At 38.9% G+C, this 21524-nt stretch overlaps 1 protein-coding gene across 2 annotated transcripts in view; it reads left to right on the forward strand.

Annotated features, from left to right (window-relative positions):
* Rad18 (RAD18 E3 ubiquitin protein ligase) overlaps positions 1 to 21524 on the forward strand; it is an 87555-nt gene that overhangs the window by 13912 nt on the left and 52119 nt on the right. Inside the window, exons 5-9 of one of the 2 annotated variants that reach the window (XM_013010563.1) lie at positions 4116 to 4462; positions 6240 to 6339; positions 10530 to 10714; positions 18726 to 18802; positions 20314 to 20374. In XM_013010563.1, the coding sequence (XP_012866017.1) occupies positions 4116 to 4462; positions 6240 to 6339; positions 10530 to 10714; positions 18726 to 18802; positions 20314 to 20374 (770 nt within the window). The remainder of the gene's footprint in view (positions 1 to 4115; positions 4463 to 6239; positions 6340 to 10529; positions 10715 to 18725; positions 18803 to 20313; positions 20375 to 21524) is intronic. The other variant, XM_013010564.1, reaches the window with a different exon arrangement.

Here is a 21524-nt window from a genome sequence, read left to right on the forward strand (position 1 = left end):
CGTTGAAGTACCTTCTTCCTTAACTCTAGTTTGTATTTCGTTCTTTCTTTTTTTTTTTTTTTGGTTGGTCATGGGATCGTATCTCTGGGCCTGGGTGCTGTCTCTCAGCTCTTCCACTCAAGGCTTGCGCTCTAATACTTGAGCCACAGTGCCACTTCCAGCTTTTTCTGCTTATATGGTGCTGAGGAATCGAACCCAGGGCCTCATGCATGCAAGGCAAGCACTCTACCACTGAGTCACCTTCCCAGCCCCTAGTTTGTATTTCTTGACTGTAGCCCTCACCCTTTTGTTACTTGCATCAGCAGCAGGAGGTTATAATATGAAGGACATCTTGATATAAATAGAATTTTTGGAGATTGGAGGCATGGCTCAGTTGCTAGAATGCTAGCCAATGAGCAAAAGCATCAGGTATTGCATTAGAGTCCTGGTTTCAGACTAAAAAAAAGTGTTTTTTTATGAGTTGTCATAAAACTGAAGCAGAATAAAGCAATTTCTGCGTTGTCTCTTTTTTATACCATTTCCTACTGAGCGAAGCAAGTAGCCCCTCGGTGGCATGAGTACTGAAGCGTTTACTGTAGTGTCTTCAGGCCAACAGGTCACTATGGCAAACATTTGATCTCCTTCTTAGCTGTCTCAACTCTAGGCATAAACATATGGGTCATTTTTCTTATCAATAGTTATTTGGGTTTCCCATTGTGAATTCAGCTCCTGTGAATGTTCTTATGCATATCTTTTGGCATATATTTCTCGTAGCATGTATTTAGAAGTGTGATTCCATTTACTTGTTTTGTATCTTCAGAACTGGTTTCTAAATGATTGAATTTAGTTATATTCCCACTAGCAAAATGAGAGTTCCATCGGCTCCATATTCTTTACAGCATTTAATATTCTCAGTCTTTTTAACTTATTTGAGAGTTTGCTATTCATTCCCTAAGTGTGTGTGTGTGTGTGTGTGTGTGTGTGAATACTGGGCTTGAACTCAGGACTAGATGTGCTGTCCCTTAGCTTTTTTGTTCAAGACTAACACTTGAGCCACAGCTCTTTCTTCTGGCTTTTTGCTGGTTATTTGGGGATGAGAATCTCATGGACTTTCCTGCCCAGGCTGGCTTTAAGCTCTGTTCCTCAGATCTTGGTCTCTTGAGTAGCTAAGATTATAGGCATGAGCCATTGGTGCTTAGCTTCATTTCCAGACCTTTTAAGTTAGAAGCTTAGAATACTGATTTTCAACTTCCCTATTAATTTATTAAAAATTTTTCTGTGAGTACTATTTTAGAAAACCATCATACTATTACTAGAGTTTTGGTTTTTTTTTTTGCCAGTTCTGGGGCTTGAACTCAGAGCCTGGGTACTGCCCCTGAGCATCTTTTGCTCAAGGCTAGCACTCTGCCAATTGAGCCACAGCACCACTTAGGGCCTTTTCTCTTTATGTGGTATTGAGGAATCGAACCCAGGGCTTCATGCATGCTAGGCAACCCTCTACCACTGAGCCACCTTCCCATCCTGTAGACTTTTTTTAATTTTCCCTGGATTTGATTGTTATTTAGAATTGTGGTGTTTAATTTCTCGGCTTTGGAGAGTTTCTGGTTATCTTTTTTTCTCAGTGAATTTTTTGTGAATTATACAGTGGAAGTAGCTAAGGCTTGATTTTTTTTTTCTCCCCTATTAGTTTTAGAAGGTTCTTGGTTGGCCATTGATTTTTCTAATATTGCTTATTTTCCATTTTTTCTTGGAATTCTAAGTATCCTCTGTAATACTTCTTTCTTTCCTTCCTCTATCTTTTATCTCTGTGTACTTCAGTTGATGATGATGATGATGATTATTTTTTGTCACTCATGGAGCTTGAACTGGGCTTGGGCGCTGTCCCTAGCTCTTCAGCTCAAGGCAAGCGTTCTACCACTTGAGCCCCATGCCACTTCCAGTTTTCTAGTGGCTTATTGGAGATAAAGAGTTTCACAGCTTTTCCTGCCCAGGCTGGCTTTGAGCCTGCATCCTAAGATCTCAGCCTCCTGAGTAGCTATTGTAAGCCACTGACGCCCGTCTAGTTGATGATTTTCTGTTGACTTACCTTCAGTTTTCCTAATACTGTCTTCTGCTGTCTGCTGTTATAGTTACCCAGTGTAGATATGCTATTTTTCACTTGTAGAATATTCACTAATTTTTAAAAAAGGATTTTAGCTCTTACGATACCTTTTTTTACCCATTTAGGTTTTATTTTCTTTCTTCCTTTTCTTTTCTTCCTTTTCTTCCTTTTCTTTCTTTCTTTCTTTCTTTCTTTCTTTCTTTCTTTCTTTCTTTCTTTCTTTCTTTCTTTCTTTCTTTCTTTCTTTTCCTCCTCTTCTTCCTTCCTTCTCCTCCTCCTCCTCCTCCTCCTCCTCCTTCTTTCTTCTCTTTCTTCTTCCTCCTCCTTCTTCGTCGTCCTTCTTCTTCTTTCTTCTTCTTCCTTCTTCTTTCTTCTCCTTCTCCTCCTCCTCCTCCTTCTTTCTTCTTCCTCTTCTTCTTTCTTCCTCCTCCTCCTCCTCCTTCTTTCTTCTTCTTCCTCGTCCTTGTCCTCCTTCTCCTTCTCCTCCTCCTTTCTTTTTCTTCTCCTCCTCTTCCTCCTCTCTTCTTCTTCTTTTGTTTCAGTCATGGGGCTTGAGCTTGGGGCCTGGGCACTATCCCTGAATTCTTGCTCATGGCTAACACTCTACCACTTTGAGCTACAGCACCACTTGTGGTTTTCTGGGGGTTAATTGGAGGTAAGAGTCTTACAGACTTTCCTGCACAGTGTGGCTTTGAAGCATGATTCTCAGATCTCAGCTTCTGAGTAGCTAGGATAACAGGTGTGATGAGCCACCAGTGCCTGGCTTCTACTTAGGTTTTCATCAGCGTCTTGTTACAGTTCTTTCAAAGGTCCTATCTACTAGCGCCACTGTGGATAAACTCTGTTTTGTTTATGTCTAATACTTTATGTCTTGATTAGTGGCTGTTTTTTCTTCTAGTGATTTTTAAATATGTGGTGAACATTGTGGACAAAATATTGTAGAAGCTAGAAACTTATTCCCTGGGAAGATGATACTGAATTTTGTTTTGACAGGCAATTACCTTACCAGCTCTTCACCTTTTTCTGCCAAAGCCTGGTATAATGTTTAAATAGTTTGAGTCTATTTTACTTTTTCTATGTGTATGTACAGTGTGGTCCTTTCTTCTCAGATGGCTTTGTGCTATCTCACCTGAATATCTATAGTTGGTTTCAGTCTCCACTGTGGCTGGGCTCAAGCCCTGGCAGCTTCGACTACTGATCAGTTTCCTACAGCTGCTTTTTAGCACATCTTCTGCACTGTTGTTTTTTCCTGAGGAGTCTGCAGATGATGGCAAATAGATGAGAATTTCTAAACAGCCTACTGGGGTTTCTTTGTGGCCAACACATGTCAAGTGCTCTGTACCCCAGTCCTAGCCATCTTTGCCCAGAACTCTGCTCTGTTTTTTTCCTAGTCAGTGAAATCAGGTTTCCCCTTTGTCAATTCAATATGCAAATCCCAGAACAAATCTTGGGGGAGTGTTGAATCATTTCCTATGTCTTTTTCTCTCAGGGAATCAAAAGTTTTGTGTTGATTACAATCCAGTGCCTCCAAACAATTTTTATGTTTTTATTCAGATTTTAAAGTTCTTTACAATTGCTATCTATTTGTTTGTTTATCTATCTGTTCATCCATCCATTTTTTTTTTAATTGCAATACTGGGATTGAGCCCAAGGCTTCATGGATGGTAGGCAAGATTCAAGCTATACCCTCAGCTTTTTTTTTTTTAAATAGAGTCATGCTAACTTTTTTAGGTCTGGCTTGGAACTCTTGCTCTTCTTCCTTTTCTCCTATATAGCTAAGATTACAGGCACAATCTACCACTACATCCCCTGTTTTCTTTTACACACATAGTAATTATCTTTTAAGTTAGATTTATTGTTTTGTGTTTACTTTGACAAGAAACATATTGGTATAGTGGTTGTGATTTGGGTATAAGTATATTTCAGAGAAACAAGTCTTAATTGTGAAAACAGCACATATCATTCAATTTTTCATATGTAATTTGATATCTTAATTATCTGTTGTGATTTTTTTTGTGTGTGTGTATGTTTCAAGGAATCGTCTATTGCGGTTTACTTTAGAGTCACCACCTCTATCTCCTGCTTCTTCTTCTTCTTCTTCTTCGAAGAAGCTTGCTATCAAAGTATCTACTCCTGGGGTCTTCCGACATCCTACAAAGCAAGGAAGCAGACTAATGGACAATTTCTTGACCAGAGAAATCGGAGATTCTCCATCAGAGTTGTCAATAAAAGAAAATGCCAGACAATTTAGCCCTCAAAAAGAGACAAGCCTTTCTACTGAGACCAAAAAGACAGGCTTTGTAGAAGAGGTGGCACCTGGTTCCTCAGATGTTAATGGTCCAGTGACACCCTCTACATCTGCTTTGAAGCAAGATACTAAAGGTAGGAAACTATTTTCCTATGTGCATTTTCACACTTAGGGAAAATCTTGTCATATGACATAAGAATAAACTGTCAGCAGTTTTTGAGAAGTTGTGCTGTATTGGGTAATGAACTTCCACTTTAGCCACATCTGCAACCCATACATCTTTTTTTTTTTTTTTTTTTGCCAGTTCTGCGGCTTTGAACTCAGGGCCTGGGCCCTATTCTTGAGCTTCTTTTGCTCAAAGCTAGCACTCTACCACTTCTGGCTTTTTCTGTGTATGTGGTACTGAGGAATCGAACCCAGGGCTTCATGCATGCTAGGCAGGCACTCTACCATTGAGCCACATTCCCAGCCCAGCCAGACATAATTTTTGAGGGGGTAAAAACAGATACACTTCATTTTGCAATTTCAAAGATTGATGTAGTCGTCGGGGATTAGAGGATTATTTGATCTCTTTCCTCCATGGAGAGAAATTGGAGATGATTCTCAAGACCGAGCAGTTTCATTAGCTCATGGTTCAGGTGTGGTGTGGCTTTCTAGTTTTCACTTGTAAATGCCTCATCTTCCCTCACCCAGCATGTCCACTCCATTGTAATCTAAAACAGCACTTTTTTTTTATAATTAAATCACTACTTGAATTCCACGTGCTCTTCTGCATGGTATTTTAAAGGTTTTGACATTAACCTCTGGCTAGCTGTCCAACTTGTTTCTTAACTCCACCTAATAAGCCCTTCACATGGATCTGGCTCGCTACCTATTTTAGTAAGTGAAGGTTGACTGGAACATAGCCATACCCACTGTATATGGTTTAGATTTCTTTCCAGATGCAGTGGCACAGATCCCAAGTGGTGATTATGGTGTAACCAGTGACCTGGGAAGCCTAAATTATTTTCTACTTTGTCCTTTATTAAGATCGTTTGACTTTAGTAAACCTCTCCAACCCACAGTGCAAGGCTGCTAGTGTTTATTAAAACTTAGATGGATTGCACTTTGCTTATTGGTACTTCATTGTTTGTATTTCTTGTGCATGTAAGTTTCACTTATATTTCCTACCAGTCTCATCCTTTTTCACCAACTGACAGTTCTTGTAGTGTGTTTAGTTTGATAATTAACCCCTCCCAACCCCCGTTTAACCCCTCCCCCAATAAAGTGTTACATGAACCATAACATATAAAACAGAACTGGCAGTGTTAGGTTAAAAGTAGGGATAGAGGACCTAAAGATTGTATTGTTCTACTGTACCCCTCTCCTTCCCATCTTGACAACTGCCTTTTTTGTCCTTGATGGTCTCTGGGCCCTGAGATACCTCCCCAGTCCCCTGTAGCTCTGTGAAGCAGCAACTTCAGTAAGGTATACCTGATCTGGTCTGGCAGTGGTATAGCCTGAACAGCTAGATAAGCACCTTTATTAGCTGTTCAGTTTTGTCAATGATTATAGTTTTGTTCCAAAGTTATGCTTACTTGTATGCTAAAGGGGTATTGCTCCTAAAGTTTGGAAAAATTTAAGGTTGGTTTTATGGTTTGGTCATACCCTGGTAGAAAAGATTTAACCAAAGCAGTCTCTAAGTATAGGATTCTGAGTATATGATTTCCCACAATTCAGTTCTGTCTCAAATGCTTATATGCTTGCCCCCATTGCCCTTATGGGTGGTTCTTTTCTTTTCTGCTTTCCTAAGTGTATGTGAAGTTGGGATCTGTATGTATTCTTACTGTTCAAAGATGCCAGCTTATATTAATTATGATTATTTTTTCTACAGATAATAAAGTCTCTGTTTTTCTTTTTTAAAAAATATAGTGGATTGTCCTGTTTGTGGGGTTAACATTTCAGAAAACCACATTAATAAGCACTTAGACACCTGTTTATCACGTGAAGAGAAGAAGGAAAGCCTCAGAAGGTAAGAGAGTGGCATAACAATTGAGCTACTTGAGCTAGGTGCCTCTCTTGCTTTATAAACTTGAAAAAAAAAATCAGGCTTCATCTTATCCAGGTGACTAGTTGTCATATTCCCTCTCTCAGATGCTTTTCCCTTCAGTTCTGCTGTTCACCTCTGCCTCCCCCTCTTCTAACTTTTCCCTCAGATTTGTACTCTGCCACATCTAATAACATGATTAAATAATTACACCACTAGCATTTCACTTAATATGAAATTAGAGATTTAGAATTCAGTTTTTTTTTAAAGTTTCTAATTTTAGCATTTTAGAACTACCATAAAATGTTTTGGTCAAAGAAAGAAAAGCCAGACTATAAATATAAAATCTACAAAATCTTTCTTTAGTTCTTAGGATACTCAGTCACTTAAAAATATTGAATAATACATTTCAAAGTCTAATACTTTTAACATTTTTAAAAATTATATTTTGTTTAAGTGGTTATGCAAAAAAGTTACCATTCAACAAATCAGTTTATAAATATAATGTATCTGATCAATGCCATCCCTTTCATCATTCTCCCCCCTCCCTAGTAGTGTTTTTTATTTCAGTCAAGGCTGGCACTCTATTTCTTGAGCCATATCTATACTTCCTATAAGTGTCTTTCGATGATTAAAGATTAAAAAATGTCACTTCATGTTTATGAGTAAATTTGGAGTGGATGCAGATTTCAGGTGACAGACTAATATTTTAATTTATATAGGCTGGCATATAAAGTACATTGATACTTTGTTAATTTGCAAAAGAGGTCATCCTTGACTCCAGACTTAAAACAATCTTGTGTGCATAGCATTGATCAAAACAAAATTTAGATGTGTAGATTACTCAGGGAATTTGGATAGTTCCAAGGATTATTTCTTGAAAGACAGAACAGGATGACTTACTTGCTTTTCCCCTTGTAAGTGCTTCTCCCCAGAGGATGAGGTAGAAGTCAAGCTGAGGGTTTGCTCTGGAGAGTAAGGTGTCAGCACTGATAACCTTGCTTGGACTTCTTTCTTTTTGTGTTTTTCACATTCCTTCCAGTGTATTTAGCTCTCAGTGTATCCAGAGTCATAGATGGCCGTGTGTGATTAAGTTCATGTTCCAGTCCTGGTTCCAAATACAGTTCTGAGTACTTGGGTCCTGCCAGTCGGTCACAGTGTGCTTGACAGTGTGTACTCTATCACCCTTAGTGTCCTGAAGGTATTGAGAAGTCCTCCACAGAAGATCATTGCTGAATCTCCTTTAATCCAATAATTCCTAAGTTTATTTGATTCTAAATCTTTTTGTCCTCATAACTCCCTTCTTACTAGCTTGGTCAAACATACTTGGGAGAACCCTGACCCACATGTCTGCTTAATATACTTGGCTTGGGGTCTGGTCATACAGAGTCTCTATCTATTTTTCATTCTCCTCCACATCCCCCTTACTGATAGGTCATTCCCTAGATGTGGATGGCAACCTACAACCATTGTGTGTAGGATCACCTCACAGTGGATTCAAAACGATATCCTTGGTTCTGAGCCCACTTTATATACTACACAGTTTCACCGAATCATGCACCAAAAGATCAATGTTATTTTCATGTCAGGGAATGTAGTTATCTGGCATTACATTTTCAAATTTCTTTTTTTTTTTTTTGGGTCCGGTCATGGGGCCTGAACTCTGGGCTTGGGCGCTGTCCCTCAGCTCTTCAGCTCAAGGCTAGCGCTCTGCCACTTGAGCCACAGCGCCACTTCCGGCTTTTTTCTTTTTGCTTATGTGGTGCTGAGGAATCGAACCCAGGGCCTCTGGCATGCAAGGCATGCACTCTACCACTGAGCCACCTTCCCAGCCCCACATTTTCAAATTTCTGATAGAAATTGTTGATCTCTGGTAGTGCATTTCATTGTAAATTCAGTGAATATTGCAGTTTTTACTAGATTTTTTCACAGTTACAAATTTAATCATCTATCCTTGATAAAGTAAATGTTTTAGATAGAGACTTAATGAATTGCTTTTCCCTTTGTGGTTATTGTAAATGCCTGTAAAATGATTCAGGTGTTGCTCCCTGCTGTGATTTTATTTTGTCATAATTTTGTCAATCTTGCAGTGTCTGATTGGCTGTCATTATAAGAAGGAATGAGTTTCAGAAAAATAGACTCTTGATGTTTACAGGTCCTTTTACAGTGGAGTCCTTTTCTGGCTTTTAGACTTTACTAATAAAACATGAAATAATTTATCCATGAAACACTACTGGTGCTAACAGAGACATATTTGGTTGTTTTGTCTTTACTCGATGATAGTATTTCTCTAAGTCTGACTTTTGGATCATTGCATCCTATTTATCCTGGGGATCTCTGTTAAAAACAGATTTTAGGTCTCTTTTTTTTTTAGTCTTGAATCATAATGGGAGGCATATCATACTATGTAGATCCTTTGTAAAGCTGTTTTTTTTTTTGTCGGTCGTGGGGCTTGAACTCTGGGCTTGGGTGCTGTCCTTGCACTCTTCAGCTCAAGGCGAGCGCTCTACCGCTTGAGCCACAGCATCACTTCCAGTTTTCTAGTGGTTTATTGGAGATAAGAGTCTCACGGACTTTCCTGCCCGGGCTGGCTTTGAACTGCGACCCTCAGATCTCAGCCTCTGGAGTAGGTAGGATTACAGGCATGAGCTACTGGTGCCCAGTTTGTTGTTTGTTTTTTGTTTTTTTAAAAATCTATTTCATTGTAAAGTAATATTAGCTTTCACCTTCGCCTTTGCTTTTCACATTTTTAAATGATTGCAATGATAATGTCCATCTTGAAAACATTTACTAAGCACCTAGTTGCCCTCACAGCTGGGCATGGCAATACACTATGGGAGTGATGATATATTCAGATGAAGTGGACTAAAACTCACTAAATGATTCCTATTTATGAAGTTGTAGTCATAGATGCATTTGGGTACCTTGAATCCCAGTGTATTTTTAACCTTTTTGGTCGGTCATGAGGCTTGAACTCTGGGCCTGGACACTGTTCCTGAGCTCTTCAGCTCAAGGCGAGTGCTCTACCACTTGAGCCACAGTGCCACTTCCAGTTTTCTGGTGGTTACAGACTTCTGCCTGGGCTGGCTTTGAACCTCGATCCTCAGATCCTCAGATCCTCAGCCTCCTGAGTAACTATGATTACAGGCAGGAGCCCATGGCTCCTGGCATCCCAGCGAATTTTAAGAAATACTGTTTATTAACTTTAGATGTGGGATAGTAGAAGGTAATATCGCTTTGTTAGTATGTAGTGTTATGCTTAAAATTATCAGTGTGCTTACTGTAAAAACAGAATGAAAAAAGAAAAGCCAGTTGGTGATTTTACTAATACATTTTTGTAAGGTCTTATGTATTGATAAATGTGAATAATTATATCTGAAGATAACAAAACTCATATTTTCATCTGTGTTCCCTGAAGATAATACTACAAAAATATGCATTACCTACCTACTGGTCAACTTTGTGTGTTCTTTTTTATGGTGAGCATCAGTTGGGTAAAGCTAACCATCCTAGCAGGTCTTCTAGTACTCTGCTAGTGCTTTTCAGAATGGTTGCCTAGGATTTGAGGGGCTAGTTTTTTGGGTGGACCAGAATTTTGTTCCTCCCTCCCCTCTGCTGCACTTGAACTCCCAGGCTTTGCACTCACTTGACTTTTTCACTCACAGCTGATAGACGACTACTACCTGAGTCATACCTCCCGCCTTTTTTTTTTTTTTTTTTTTTTGCTGGCTATTTTGGAGATGGAATCTCTTGGACTTTTTCTGCTTGGGCTGGTTTAGATCTTAGCCTCCTGAGGTATCTTAAAATTGTAAATGTGAGCCACTGGCACCCAGCTTCAGAACTTTTTTTCTAGAGAAGCTCTATGTGATTCTTCAGTCTATAGCCTAACCCTCAGTAGCATTTGTACTTGAGTCATCTGAGGAAGCAGGGGGGGGGGGTTTGAGACTAAAATCTCTAACTTCTGGTGCTACCTGTACTACTGTTTATCCAAAGATCCTGCAGGCACCTCAGGCACCTCATGTTACTGTCATCTTTACCCACAAACTCCCTTCTCTTTCCCTGTTTATCTGAATAGTTCTTTCTGCCAGGCAGGTGTTCAAAGGTAAATTACTATTTTACATGAGAACATTTGATAATTCACAATAATCCTCAAATCTTTTTTTCCCATTTTTCAGTTCTCTTCACAAAAGGAAGCCGCTGCCCAAAACTGTGTATAACTTACTCTCTGATCGTGATTTAAAGAAAAAGCTAAAGCAGCATGGATTATCTGTTCAAGGAAATAAACAGCAGCTTATTAAAAGGCACCAAGAATTTGTACACATGTACAATGCCCAGTGTGATGCTTTGCATCCTAAATCAGGTAAAGTAAGAAAACAGTGAGCCATGCTTATCCTCTGGATAAAGCAATTCTGTGAAGCCTAGAGACCGTCAAACATAACTTCAATTTCTAGATACCATTTCAGTAAAGGAAGAGATATGCAAATATATTCCTTCAAAAGCCATCTAGAGAATACTATTGTAAGCCAGCTTTCCTGTCAACTGGTATTTCAGTCCCCAATTTCCTTCTCAGACTCAGCACTGTTGCCACCTTTTATGTATCTTTCCAGAGACAAGTATAGTGGATCTAGAGAGCCTGAGCTATGGTCTCAGGGTTTTAGCTTTATGCTAGGTGATGATGGGCAAGTCATTTGATGTCTTCAACTTCAGTTTTCTTTTTTTAATTTTAAGATTTTATTAGCTGTGTCAGTTATATAGAGGAGTACTTCAGTTTTCTTATTCATAAGGGTTTTCTAGCTACTTATAATGTTTTTGAGATAAATGATAAAGTACATATTAGAGTGTATATAGCACAGTACTTTCTAGCATTTAGTAAACATTACTATTACATTTTTACTTAAAAACATTGATCCTTGGTTGTTATTGTTTCCCAACAATGTTCCCATTCTGTGTGTATTGTTTAATGGCTGTCCTTCTATTAACATTGCCTCATTTTTAACAAAATTAAAGAAACACAGAAAAGTTTATTGTCTGGTGAATGATCACAAAGAGAAAATGCCCTTATAACCTCAGCATTTCAGGGTTCTTGTCCTCCCAACCAGTCGTGCCTCCTTGCTTGGCCTCCATCTTGACTTCTCAAGCCTGTGTTCCTTTTGCCTATTTGGTCTTTATGTACAAGTAAGATGCATCCATGCTTTGTATATCATTATTATACTTTTTTATTTTTTCTTTTCTATTAGTCATTTTCACCTGATACCTAAAAACATAAAAATTACACTCAGGAAGTATATGATATGTATTTGATATATGTAGATATTGTATATGATATATGTATATATTGTACAGTGTGTATATTGTACAATATGTATGTATTGTACAATGTTTAAATTAGGTTACATATGTCTTTCAAAATGTTTTTGTTTTGTTTCTTAAAATTTTTTAAAAATTGTTATTATAAAGGTGATGTACAGAGGGGTTACAGTTACTTAAGTTAGGTAAAGGATATGTTTCTTTTTTTGACAATGTCATTCCTTCCCTCTTTCTCTCCTAGTTTTTCCCTCTCATCCCCATTCACAAGTTGTATGTCATTTTCATCATAATGTCTAGAGTACCACTGCTGCATTTGTCCCTCCATTTCTGTGAAAAATTTATTTCTTTCAGGTGAAAACATTAGAAATTTGAATTTTAAAACAAGTTAGATGGGACATGGCTTTTGAGACAATGAGCAATAGTCACTCATCCGAAAAAACACACACTGCTGTTGGATAAAGTTGGCAGGTTTTGAACATTTAGGGTGTAGACCTTACATTTAAAAAATAGCTTTCAAAACTGTACACAGTATGACCCAAAATGATTATGTCTAGATGGCAACATTTTGAGAAGTGTTTATTCCTGGTTTGAATATGCATTTTCCATTGTTATTTTATTTTTGCAAAGAATACACACATTGTGTGTGTGTTTGTGTGTGTGTATGTATGTATGTGTATGTGTATGTATATACACATGGGCACTGTCCATGAGCTTTTTTGCCCAAGGCTAGCACTCTACCACTTGAGCCATATAGCTCTACTTGTAGTTTTTTGGCAGTTAATTGGAGATCAGAGTCTCACAGACGATTACATGGGTTGTCTTCAAATTGCAATCCTAAGATTTCAGCCTCCTGAATAGCTATCTTTACAGGTGTGAGCCACTGATGCCTGGTTTATATACAGTTTTATAATGAGAAACACATTTTTGGGGGGGCAGAGGAAGGGTACACTTTGCTTTTTGATTACCCCCAAATGGTTGTTACAGATTAAAGTTACCAAAATAAAGTCAGAGTAGGTGTATCCCATCAAAAAAGACTTCAAGAATTATCTACCTATGTATTAACACATATATTATTAAACAGACCAGGAGGCTAAAAACCTCAAGAATAGATCTTGGATATTAAAATCTGTTTTCAGGATTGTTTACAGTCCTGTATGCAGAAATAAACACTTGAGAATGTAAATGCCTGTCTAGATTCCCAATTAAAATGACATAGGAAAAAACTTTTTTGTGTGTGTATGTCGGTCGTGGGGCTTGAACTCTGAGCCTGGGCACTGTTCCTGAGCTCTTCATCTCGAGCACTCTACTACTTGAGCCACAGTGGCACTTCCGGTTTTCTGGTGGTTAATTGGAGGTAAGACTGACTTTCCTGCCCGGGCTGACTTTGAATTGTATCAGATCTCAGCCTCCTAAATAGCTAGGAATAAAGTCGTGAGCCACTGGCGCCTGGTGAAAAAACAGTTTTAAAAGGAATTTCCAGAAGCCCTGTGACTTCAAAATCAAATGAAGGAGCAAGTTATTTCATGAAAAAGACGTCTGAAAGCACAAAGCCAGCTGCTGCTCTTGCCTTGTTCTGTAGACCCTACAGTTGAAGTCTTCTACTGTGGCTTAGTCTAGTTTTCCCATTAAGTATAATGAACGATTTGCACTAACTAGTGACTGTCAGCTTTCTCAGCGACATTTGAACTAATTACAGGGTCTATAAGCAATTTAATTTCCAAGGGAAATTAAAACCACAAATGCAAGGAGCTAGTATTTACTTTGCATTTGCTTCACCATGCACGCCTTAATATATCCAGGGAAACAAAGACAAAAAAACAAACATTTTTGTTTCATAATCAAATTTTCCCCAGCAAAATGTGCAGTTCATTGAGCAGATTCATTTTACCTAATTTCAGTGTACTAAACGTTTGCAAGTGATTCATAAGTTAAAATTGATTACACAAGCCACCGTATTAGACGGGTTCGAGTACATGCCAGTCAAAGGTGACCCCTAAGATTGATGTTTCTATGTTCTTTCCATTTTATTCTCATAAAAAAAAAATAGGTTCATTGTAAGTTCTCCAGAAACATAAGCCATATTTAAAATAATCCATTTGTCAGTATCAAAAGGTAATGACCGAGTTGACCCCGTTGGTCTTCAAGCTATTGCCAATCTAATGCTACCAAAAGGCGGTGTTTCTCCCGGGAGCTGGTGCGTGTAATCCGGGCCACCGACAGATGTGGGGGCCGCCACGCGAAGCCAGCCCGGACGGGAGAGGCCCTGATCTCCAGCTAGCCGCCAGAAAGGCCAAGGCACAGTGCGGGCCCCGAGTTCAAGCCCTAGGACCGCTGCCCGCTCCGCGCCCCGCCACGTGTGCCACCGAGCGGCCCGCGCAGCCCGCTGGACGTCCGGGGCGTCCTCCAGCGCGAGACGGTTCGGGGGGGACAGCCCGCAGGCCGCGCCGGGGCCGGGCGGGGGACACGGGAGGAGCCTGCCCCTCTGAGCTCGGTGGCTGCTGCTGTTGTCAGGGCGATCGTGCCACGGGTCGCCGCCGGGCAGCGGGCTGGGCCGCCCGAGCCCCCGCCCCGGTGGCTTCCCGGCTGTGCCGGAAGTGCCGGCCTTGGGCGCCAGGGGTGCAAGTGCGCAGGCGCTGGGCGGCGCCGGGCTCCGTTTTCTCCTCGTTTTTTTCAGTGCATTAATCCGTAACGCACGTGATCGTGCCTTAGCCCATTCCGTGGTTGGCCTCCACGTTTTCCCGTCCCGCTGCCGTGGACAGTCTTGTACGTACGTGTGTGTGAGAGAGTGTGTATGCACGCGGCGTGGAGAGCCTCGAGCGGGCTTCCTCGAGGGGACCTGCAGCCGGCCGGCCCTCGTGGATGTCGTTCACCGGCACGTTCGCTCCACGTCCTTGGCAGTGCCACTATTAAGCGCCAGGACGCCAGCCTATCCGCCGTTCTGCGCCATGAGGATAGTAACTTCGAACGATTATCCTGTTTTGGTTCTGCTGTTCTCTCCCTCTCTCTCCCTCTCCCTCTCTCTCTCTCTCTTCCTTTCCCTCTCTCTCTCTCTCTCTCTCTCTCTCTCTCTCTGTGTCTCTCTCTGCTGGAAATATGTAAAAAAAGTTGCCTATCAGTATACATATAAAGCATTCTGCATTTATATATTAATCTACACATCTCATTCTGCTTAGTCTATGGAGATTTCTATTTCATGGAATGAATTATTGTCCTGTAGATTTGCAAAATGAAGCTTATTCCATAAGTATTTCATTTTGTATTTCCTAAGGAAAGAATATTCTCTTTCATTGCCACAGTACAGTTAGCAATTTCAGTGTCTTTAATCTAGTTAGAATATTAAATCTATCATCTCTATTCCAGTTTCATGAGCGGACCCCAGTCCATGATCCAGTTTTGTATCATACATTGCGTTTAGTCATATTAGCTTTTCCATCTTTTTCTGCTTACAGCTTTGTCTCTAAACTGAAGACAAGGCAGTAGACCTTGTTTCCTGATTGGGTATTTCCTGTCTGGCTCTGACCTAGTGTTTCCTTGCAATCATATCCGGGTTACACATTCCTGGCCAGAGTAGTATACGCTCTGGCCTCAGCCTTCCAGGCCTTCACTGTGTTACCCTACTTAGTGTCGCCATCATATTCATATCCCTTAATAACCAGTTATACAGTGTTAAAGTGTGCCTATTAATACCAATCCATAGGCACATTTTAACACGGGAACTCATAACTCATTAAAATTTCACTTTTATGTTTAGTATCCTTTGAGAACTTTTACTTGAGCTAATCGTTTCCTTGAGAGTCAGCATTCTATTCACACTTGCCAGTTAGTGCCTGTCATGATTCTGAAAACAATCCTCCCTTCTATGATGTCCCCTCCCCCCATTTATTTGTTAATTGAATCTCACAGATAGGGAAGGATCCACAGATTTCTAACACATGCCACTCCCATTTATTTTGGTGTTTGTATTTTTCCAGTAGGAGCATCTTCATCCTGACTACTTGTTCTGACATGTTGTGTTCCCCTGCCCTTATTTTTGTTACCATTTTCTTATTTCTGGCATAATGAAATAGTGCAGGCTAGTCTTGTTCTTTACCACACTATGTGTTGTTTCCCCTCATCCCTGATAGCATTCATTGCACTGAAGCATTCAGAGGACCTCTGATTCTTTAAATTGATGAAAGTGAGATCACAACTAGCTACTTGTCTAGAATCCTTGTTGAAGTCTTTCTAGGCTCTTTGGGCAGCTTAGTATTCTAAATAACTGAGACAAGGCTCATATCGTGGATGTGGATGCAAATGCATCCTGTATGTCTGTTTATGGGTGAATCTATTTGTACTGATATAGTTTAGAGGTCATAAATATATAATACACCAGTTGTGTTTATTTTAATCCCTGAAGGCTTCTTTCTCTTATTCTGTTTGTGCTTTTCTTTCTTTCTTTCTTTCTTTCTTTCTTTCTTTCTTTCTTTCTTTCTTTCTTTCTTTCTTTCTTTCTTCCTTTCTCTCTCTCTTTCTATCAGGATTCTCACTGCAAATAGGATCAGCATGGTAATTGTTCATATATTTTTATAATTGTTCCACCTTACTCTACTGCCGCCTTACAAAATAGGCCCGTGAAGAGTTCAGGACTGATTTTAATTCTGTCTCCCCAGCATTCTGTGTATGCAGCCATGACCTTCAGTGAGGGTGTGTCTCTAAATTTTCTTGCTTCTCTCAAGTCTGTATGTGTTATTTATTTGATACATAGTTAGTTGGCTTTGTCTCACTTTGCTTCTAGTTCTTGTGTTGTTTTCTTTTCCCTTTGTAACAGTTTGAACTCAGGGCCTGAGCACTGTCCCTGAGCTTTTTCACTCAAGGGTAGTATTCTACCACTTTGAGTCACAGCACCACTTCTGGTTTTCTGGTATTTAAATGGAGCTAAGAGTCTAATGGACTTTCCTGCCTAGGATGACTTTGAACTGCGATCCTCAAATATCAGCCTCCTAAGTAGCTAGGATTATAGACATGAGCCACTGGTGCCTGGCTAAAAATAACTTAAAATTTTTTAATGTTTATTTTTAAAATTCTATTAATTTTATTTATTGTTTATGCAGTATTAGAAAACAAACCCAGGGCCTCGTGCATGCTTAACAAGTACTCTACACTAAGCTACATTCCCAGCCTAAGGGTAACTTTTTTTTTCTTTCTTCTGGTCCTGGGACATGAACTTGGGCCCTGTACCAGAGCTTCTTTTGCTCAAGGCTAGCATTCTACTACTTGAGCCACAGTGCCGCTTCCAGCTTTTTCTCAGTGTTTTGCTGGAGCTAAGGGTCTCAGGAACTTTCCTGCCCAGATTGGCTTCCAACTGTTATCCTCAGATCTCAGCCTCCTGAGTACCTAGGATTATAGGCGTGAGCCAGCTCCTGGCCAAACCTAATCTTTAAACTACTGAAAATACGTATTTTAGTAATGCATTAATCGCCCTCTAGAAATACTATACATGGTAGCACATATTACTCTTGATCAAAAGTATTTCTGGTTACTCTTCCACCATTTTATTTTATGATATGACTAACATTTTTGTCAGCTAATTGTAACAAGTGATAATATTGGAACTTACCAGTATCTTGGTCCATCTTTCTTTTGTGCACTGCCTGCTATTCATGATGACACACCCTCCCCCTTACCTCCCTGTCCCCTTTACAGATACTTCTGCTCACACCACCTCACCACATCCCCATTCCTACCTGTCTTTCCTTAGGTTTCAGGCTAGTTGGTTGTTCTGTGGGTTTAGTTCTCTGGGTTCAAGAAAAAATTAAGGTTCTTTAGATTGTCCAACTTTTTCTTGTTATTGGGCTGAGAGTTCCACTATTTTCTTCTTTCTGTGTCCTCAACAGACTCAGTCATTTCCCTGAAAATGACTTAAATCCCTAAATTGTACCTAATTCTAATATAATTTTCTTAGTACTGTGGAGGAGGGAATGCCAGATGTTCTCTATCTGGAACAGTGCTTTTGTTACTGGATTAGACAGAATGCCAACGGTCCCTGTGCTTTCCTGTTTACCTTGATGCAGTCAGTTTGGAAAGGAGAGAAGTACTGGCACTTGGGCATGCAGAGGAGACATTGTTTCCAATATTAGGGTGGCAAAAAATACCTCTCAGGACTTGAAAACAATAATTTATTAAATCCAGGCTATTGTATTCTTCAGTGTGGGTTAAGAAAGAAAACTTTAATAGGGATTATTGTAAACATATATAGCAAAGTGTATACTGATGTTCCCCAAATACTTATCAACTTAATTATCAAGGCTGCATGATATTTCCTGCCTACTACTTATAACGCTTGTTTTGAAGCATATTTGGCTTAGTATCCTTTTATATACAAGTATGTAAAGGATTATACATTCTTTATACACAGTATGTACTTTTTTTGTTTTCTTTTTTGAGCCAGAGTGTTGCTGTGTTGTTGTATAGTTCAGGCTGGTCTTAAACTTGTGATCCTCCTATTTCAGACCCCCAAATGCTAAGATGATCTGCTGAACCATAAGTACTTCTGTTGAATAGACTAGGTGTAGGTGCATAAAGATAGCATTTGCAAGTTTTGCACTATTTGTATTCCAAGACCTCTGATTGTGATTGGTAACTATGCACAGAAAGATCGGGGGTGAGGGGAGCAAGGGTATTTATTTCCCTTGGTATCTATAGACATTGGTATCTATAGACCTTTCTCCTTGAAAGGTCTGTTTCATTTAGTACATTGAAGTTTGAGGAGATAGCCCATAAAATTGAACTTACACTCACAAATTCATTTTTATTATTGTTCTGACCTATTCAGAAGCGAAGGCAAAATTACTTGACTTCTGCTTATATTTTGAATTGTGTTCATGTGTAAGAATTTAGTGTTTTCACTCATTTTTTTAAAGCTTGTTACTTAAAAATTCTATTAGATGATACAGAAAAATTACAAAAATAGAATAGGAAGTTCATATATACTATCACCCATTTTCCTTTGCTGTTAACAACTTATGTAAGCAGGGTACAATGACGAAAAAGTAGTTAACCATGATTGTATGTTCTTATTTCAACAGCTGCTGAAATAGCCCAAGAACTTGAAAACATGGAGAAGACTAGGATGCGCCTTGAAGCAAGTAAACTCAACGAGAGTGTATGTTGAGGGGGCTCTTCCAGTGTCTGGGTAGAAATGAAGGAAAATTTAAAGCCAGCTATATTAAGTTGGTTTAGTAAGGAATGTACTAGAACACATTTCTCTGTGGAGTAGTATGGTTTACTTGCAGCTCATCTTCGGTACAGTATTTGTTCATATTTGTCAGACTTATAGAATAAAATATAATCCAAACTACAGAGTGATTATGGGTTAGAGTTGCATAGAAAAAGCTTGTGCTTTTGTATCAGGGAGCTTTGAAGTTGGCCCTTTCTCTGCTCATTGCATTTGATACATAATCTCTGTGACCCCCTCAAGTCTTCATCTGTATAAATATGGGGCTGAATCGTGTGACTGCTAAGATCCTCTGTCAGCTGGGGCAGTTCTGTAATTCTCAGTTAATTATGCTTATGGATATATTAAGTACTTGTAAGAGTTTGTGAGGATCAGAGTTTCTGTTGAGCTGTTCAGGGAATCAGAAATACAACGTTCTTCATGCATACCTTTCTCTAGCTTTGTGGCCCAAAATTTCAGGAAAGGAGTTCCCAAACTAAAACAGCCATTGTGTTCTGTGATACTGGAGGAAGCATTTTCTGCCTTCCCAATTAGATTTTATTCTAGGCCTCTGTTAATGTGTTTGTAAAGAAAGTAATGACCTCAGGGAAGTAGATTTATAACCAGCAAGTGGAAAAAATGGGATTTCCATTGACTTTATTATTACCTATGTTCTAACTGTAACGTGGTAACTGCAAAGTGGCCTGCAAATAAACTGCTGGTCTTTTCAGGTCTGCAACTGAAGAAAGCAGCATTAGAAATTTGCCATGTATTGTATTATTGTCTTGTATTATTGCATTTTCTTTCTATATAACTTTTTCACTATGACTTAGAGGATTTAGGTAGAAAGGAGAGGAAGACAAGATGTGCTTCATTAATGGTTAATGTCTTCAGTTTTGTTCCTAGTATTGTTGCATAAATGAATGTGGGAAATGAAATTGAAAACAGGAAATTTAATGGATTGTTTTGTTAATACTTCATGTATTATAATGGCATGAAAAAATTATTATTTTTTTGTTCCGGTCTTGGGGTTTCAACACAGGGCCTGTGTTCTCTACCTGAGCTTTTTTTGCTCAAAGCTGGTGCTCTGCCACTGGAGACACACAGCTCCATTTCTGGCTTTTGGTTAATTGGAGGTAAGAGTCTCACAGACTTTCCTGCTTGGACTAGCTTTGAACTGCGATCCTCAGAGCTCAGCCTCCTGAGTAGCTAGGATTATAACCAGCTCAACAGTCAGTATTATTACATTTTTTAATTGATGAAAAAAAAATCAGTAAAAGTGTAGTTTGATCATCAAAAGCAGCACCTAGGAATTATCCTTTCTAGTTGTATATAAAATAGAGATAAGAGATTATTTTTTCCATTTTAAGCATCTGCTTTTGATATTTTCAAAGCGTATATTATTTCATTTTTATTATTCAGATAGAGTTTTAAATGTCTTTCTTGATTATTATTTTTAGATGATGGTTTTTACAAAGGACCAAACAGAAAGTGAAATAGATGAAATTCACAGTAAATACCGTAAGTTGCACATTTGCTTTTATTAACAAAGAATTTGGGTTGCTGTTTGGTATCTTAATTTTTAAACCTATTTTATATTGATATTTGATACAAACTCATGTTAATATTGCCTCAGAGACTGAATATGAGTTGCGTGTTTACTCAGACTTCTTTTTGTACTGTGTGTAACTGCCTTTTGATTTGTGTCTAATGTTCTGCTTTGAGCTTATTACTAAGTACTTTGCAAATATTAATTAGTTCTCTAAAGCATCTCTCAGATGAGTATTGTATTAAAATGGAAACATTCCTGACTTCATCCTGCCCTCAGTTATAAACTTTTGTAAGGCTTTTCAATACCTGAATATTCAGTTTGCAAATTTGTGACAAAAAGTTTAAAGCTTATTATTCCCAACCTTTTCCTTAAAAACGTCTTTCCCAGGGTAGCATGCTACTATACCTGTTAATGTTTGTATATTAGCTGTTTGTTTTTAATATAAAATGAAATATCTGGCAAAGAGTAAGTTGCTAATAAATGTTGGTTGAGTGTCTAGTCATGATAGATTTTGATGGTGCTCATGGAGGTTTTTCAGTTAGGGCTAGGTATATTTTGAGAGGAAGGGTAAAGTACATTTGGACTAGATAAATGTAGAAGTGCATGTTAATGTAGGAACATGAGCCTGGAGTAGGCTTAGGCTGTAGCCAGAGCAAATCAAATCACTTTTCTTATTGCTAGAAAGTTAAGTATGCTCTAAACTTCCTCTGATAAACTTGGGAAGCTGGAGTTATTTTTTCTTAGAGAAGAGCTAAAAAAGAGAATGTCAGATGATCACTCAGTTGTTAAAATAAGGAAGCCAGAAAATGTGAAAGTAAGTTAGATAACAAAATATGTTGTCTAACAATTGTAACATTATTAAGGAAAATTTAAATTAATCAAAATATGCAAGTATTTATTGCCCAGTGTTTACTTATTTTAGGAATCAATGTACCCTTACTAAATCAGCCATATCAAATTAATTAGTCCTACAATGTGCCTCAGTGTATACCTTTTAAGATTTCAGGTGTTTCATAAAGCTTAATTGCTTACCCTTAATATAAGGCTTTAAATATACTATGATATATCTTCTTGGAAACATTTTTTTTTGTGTGTGTATGTCGGTCGTGGGGCTTGAAC

This window comes from Dipodomys ordii, unplaced genomic scaffold, assembly GCF_000151885.1.
Source record: "Dipodomys ordii isolate 6190 unplaced genomic scaffold, Dord_2.0 Scaffold12, whole genome shotgun sequence".
Classification (NCBI taxonomy): Eukaryota; Metazoa; Chordata; class Mammalia; order Rodentia; family Heteromyidae; genus Dipodomys; species Dipodomys ordii.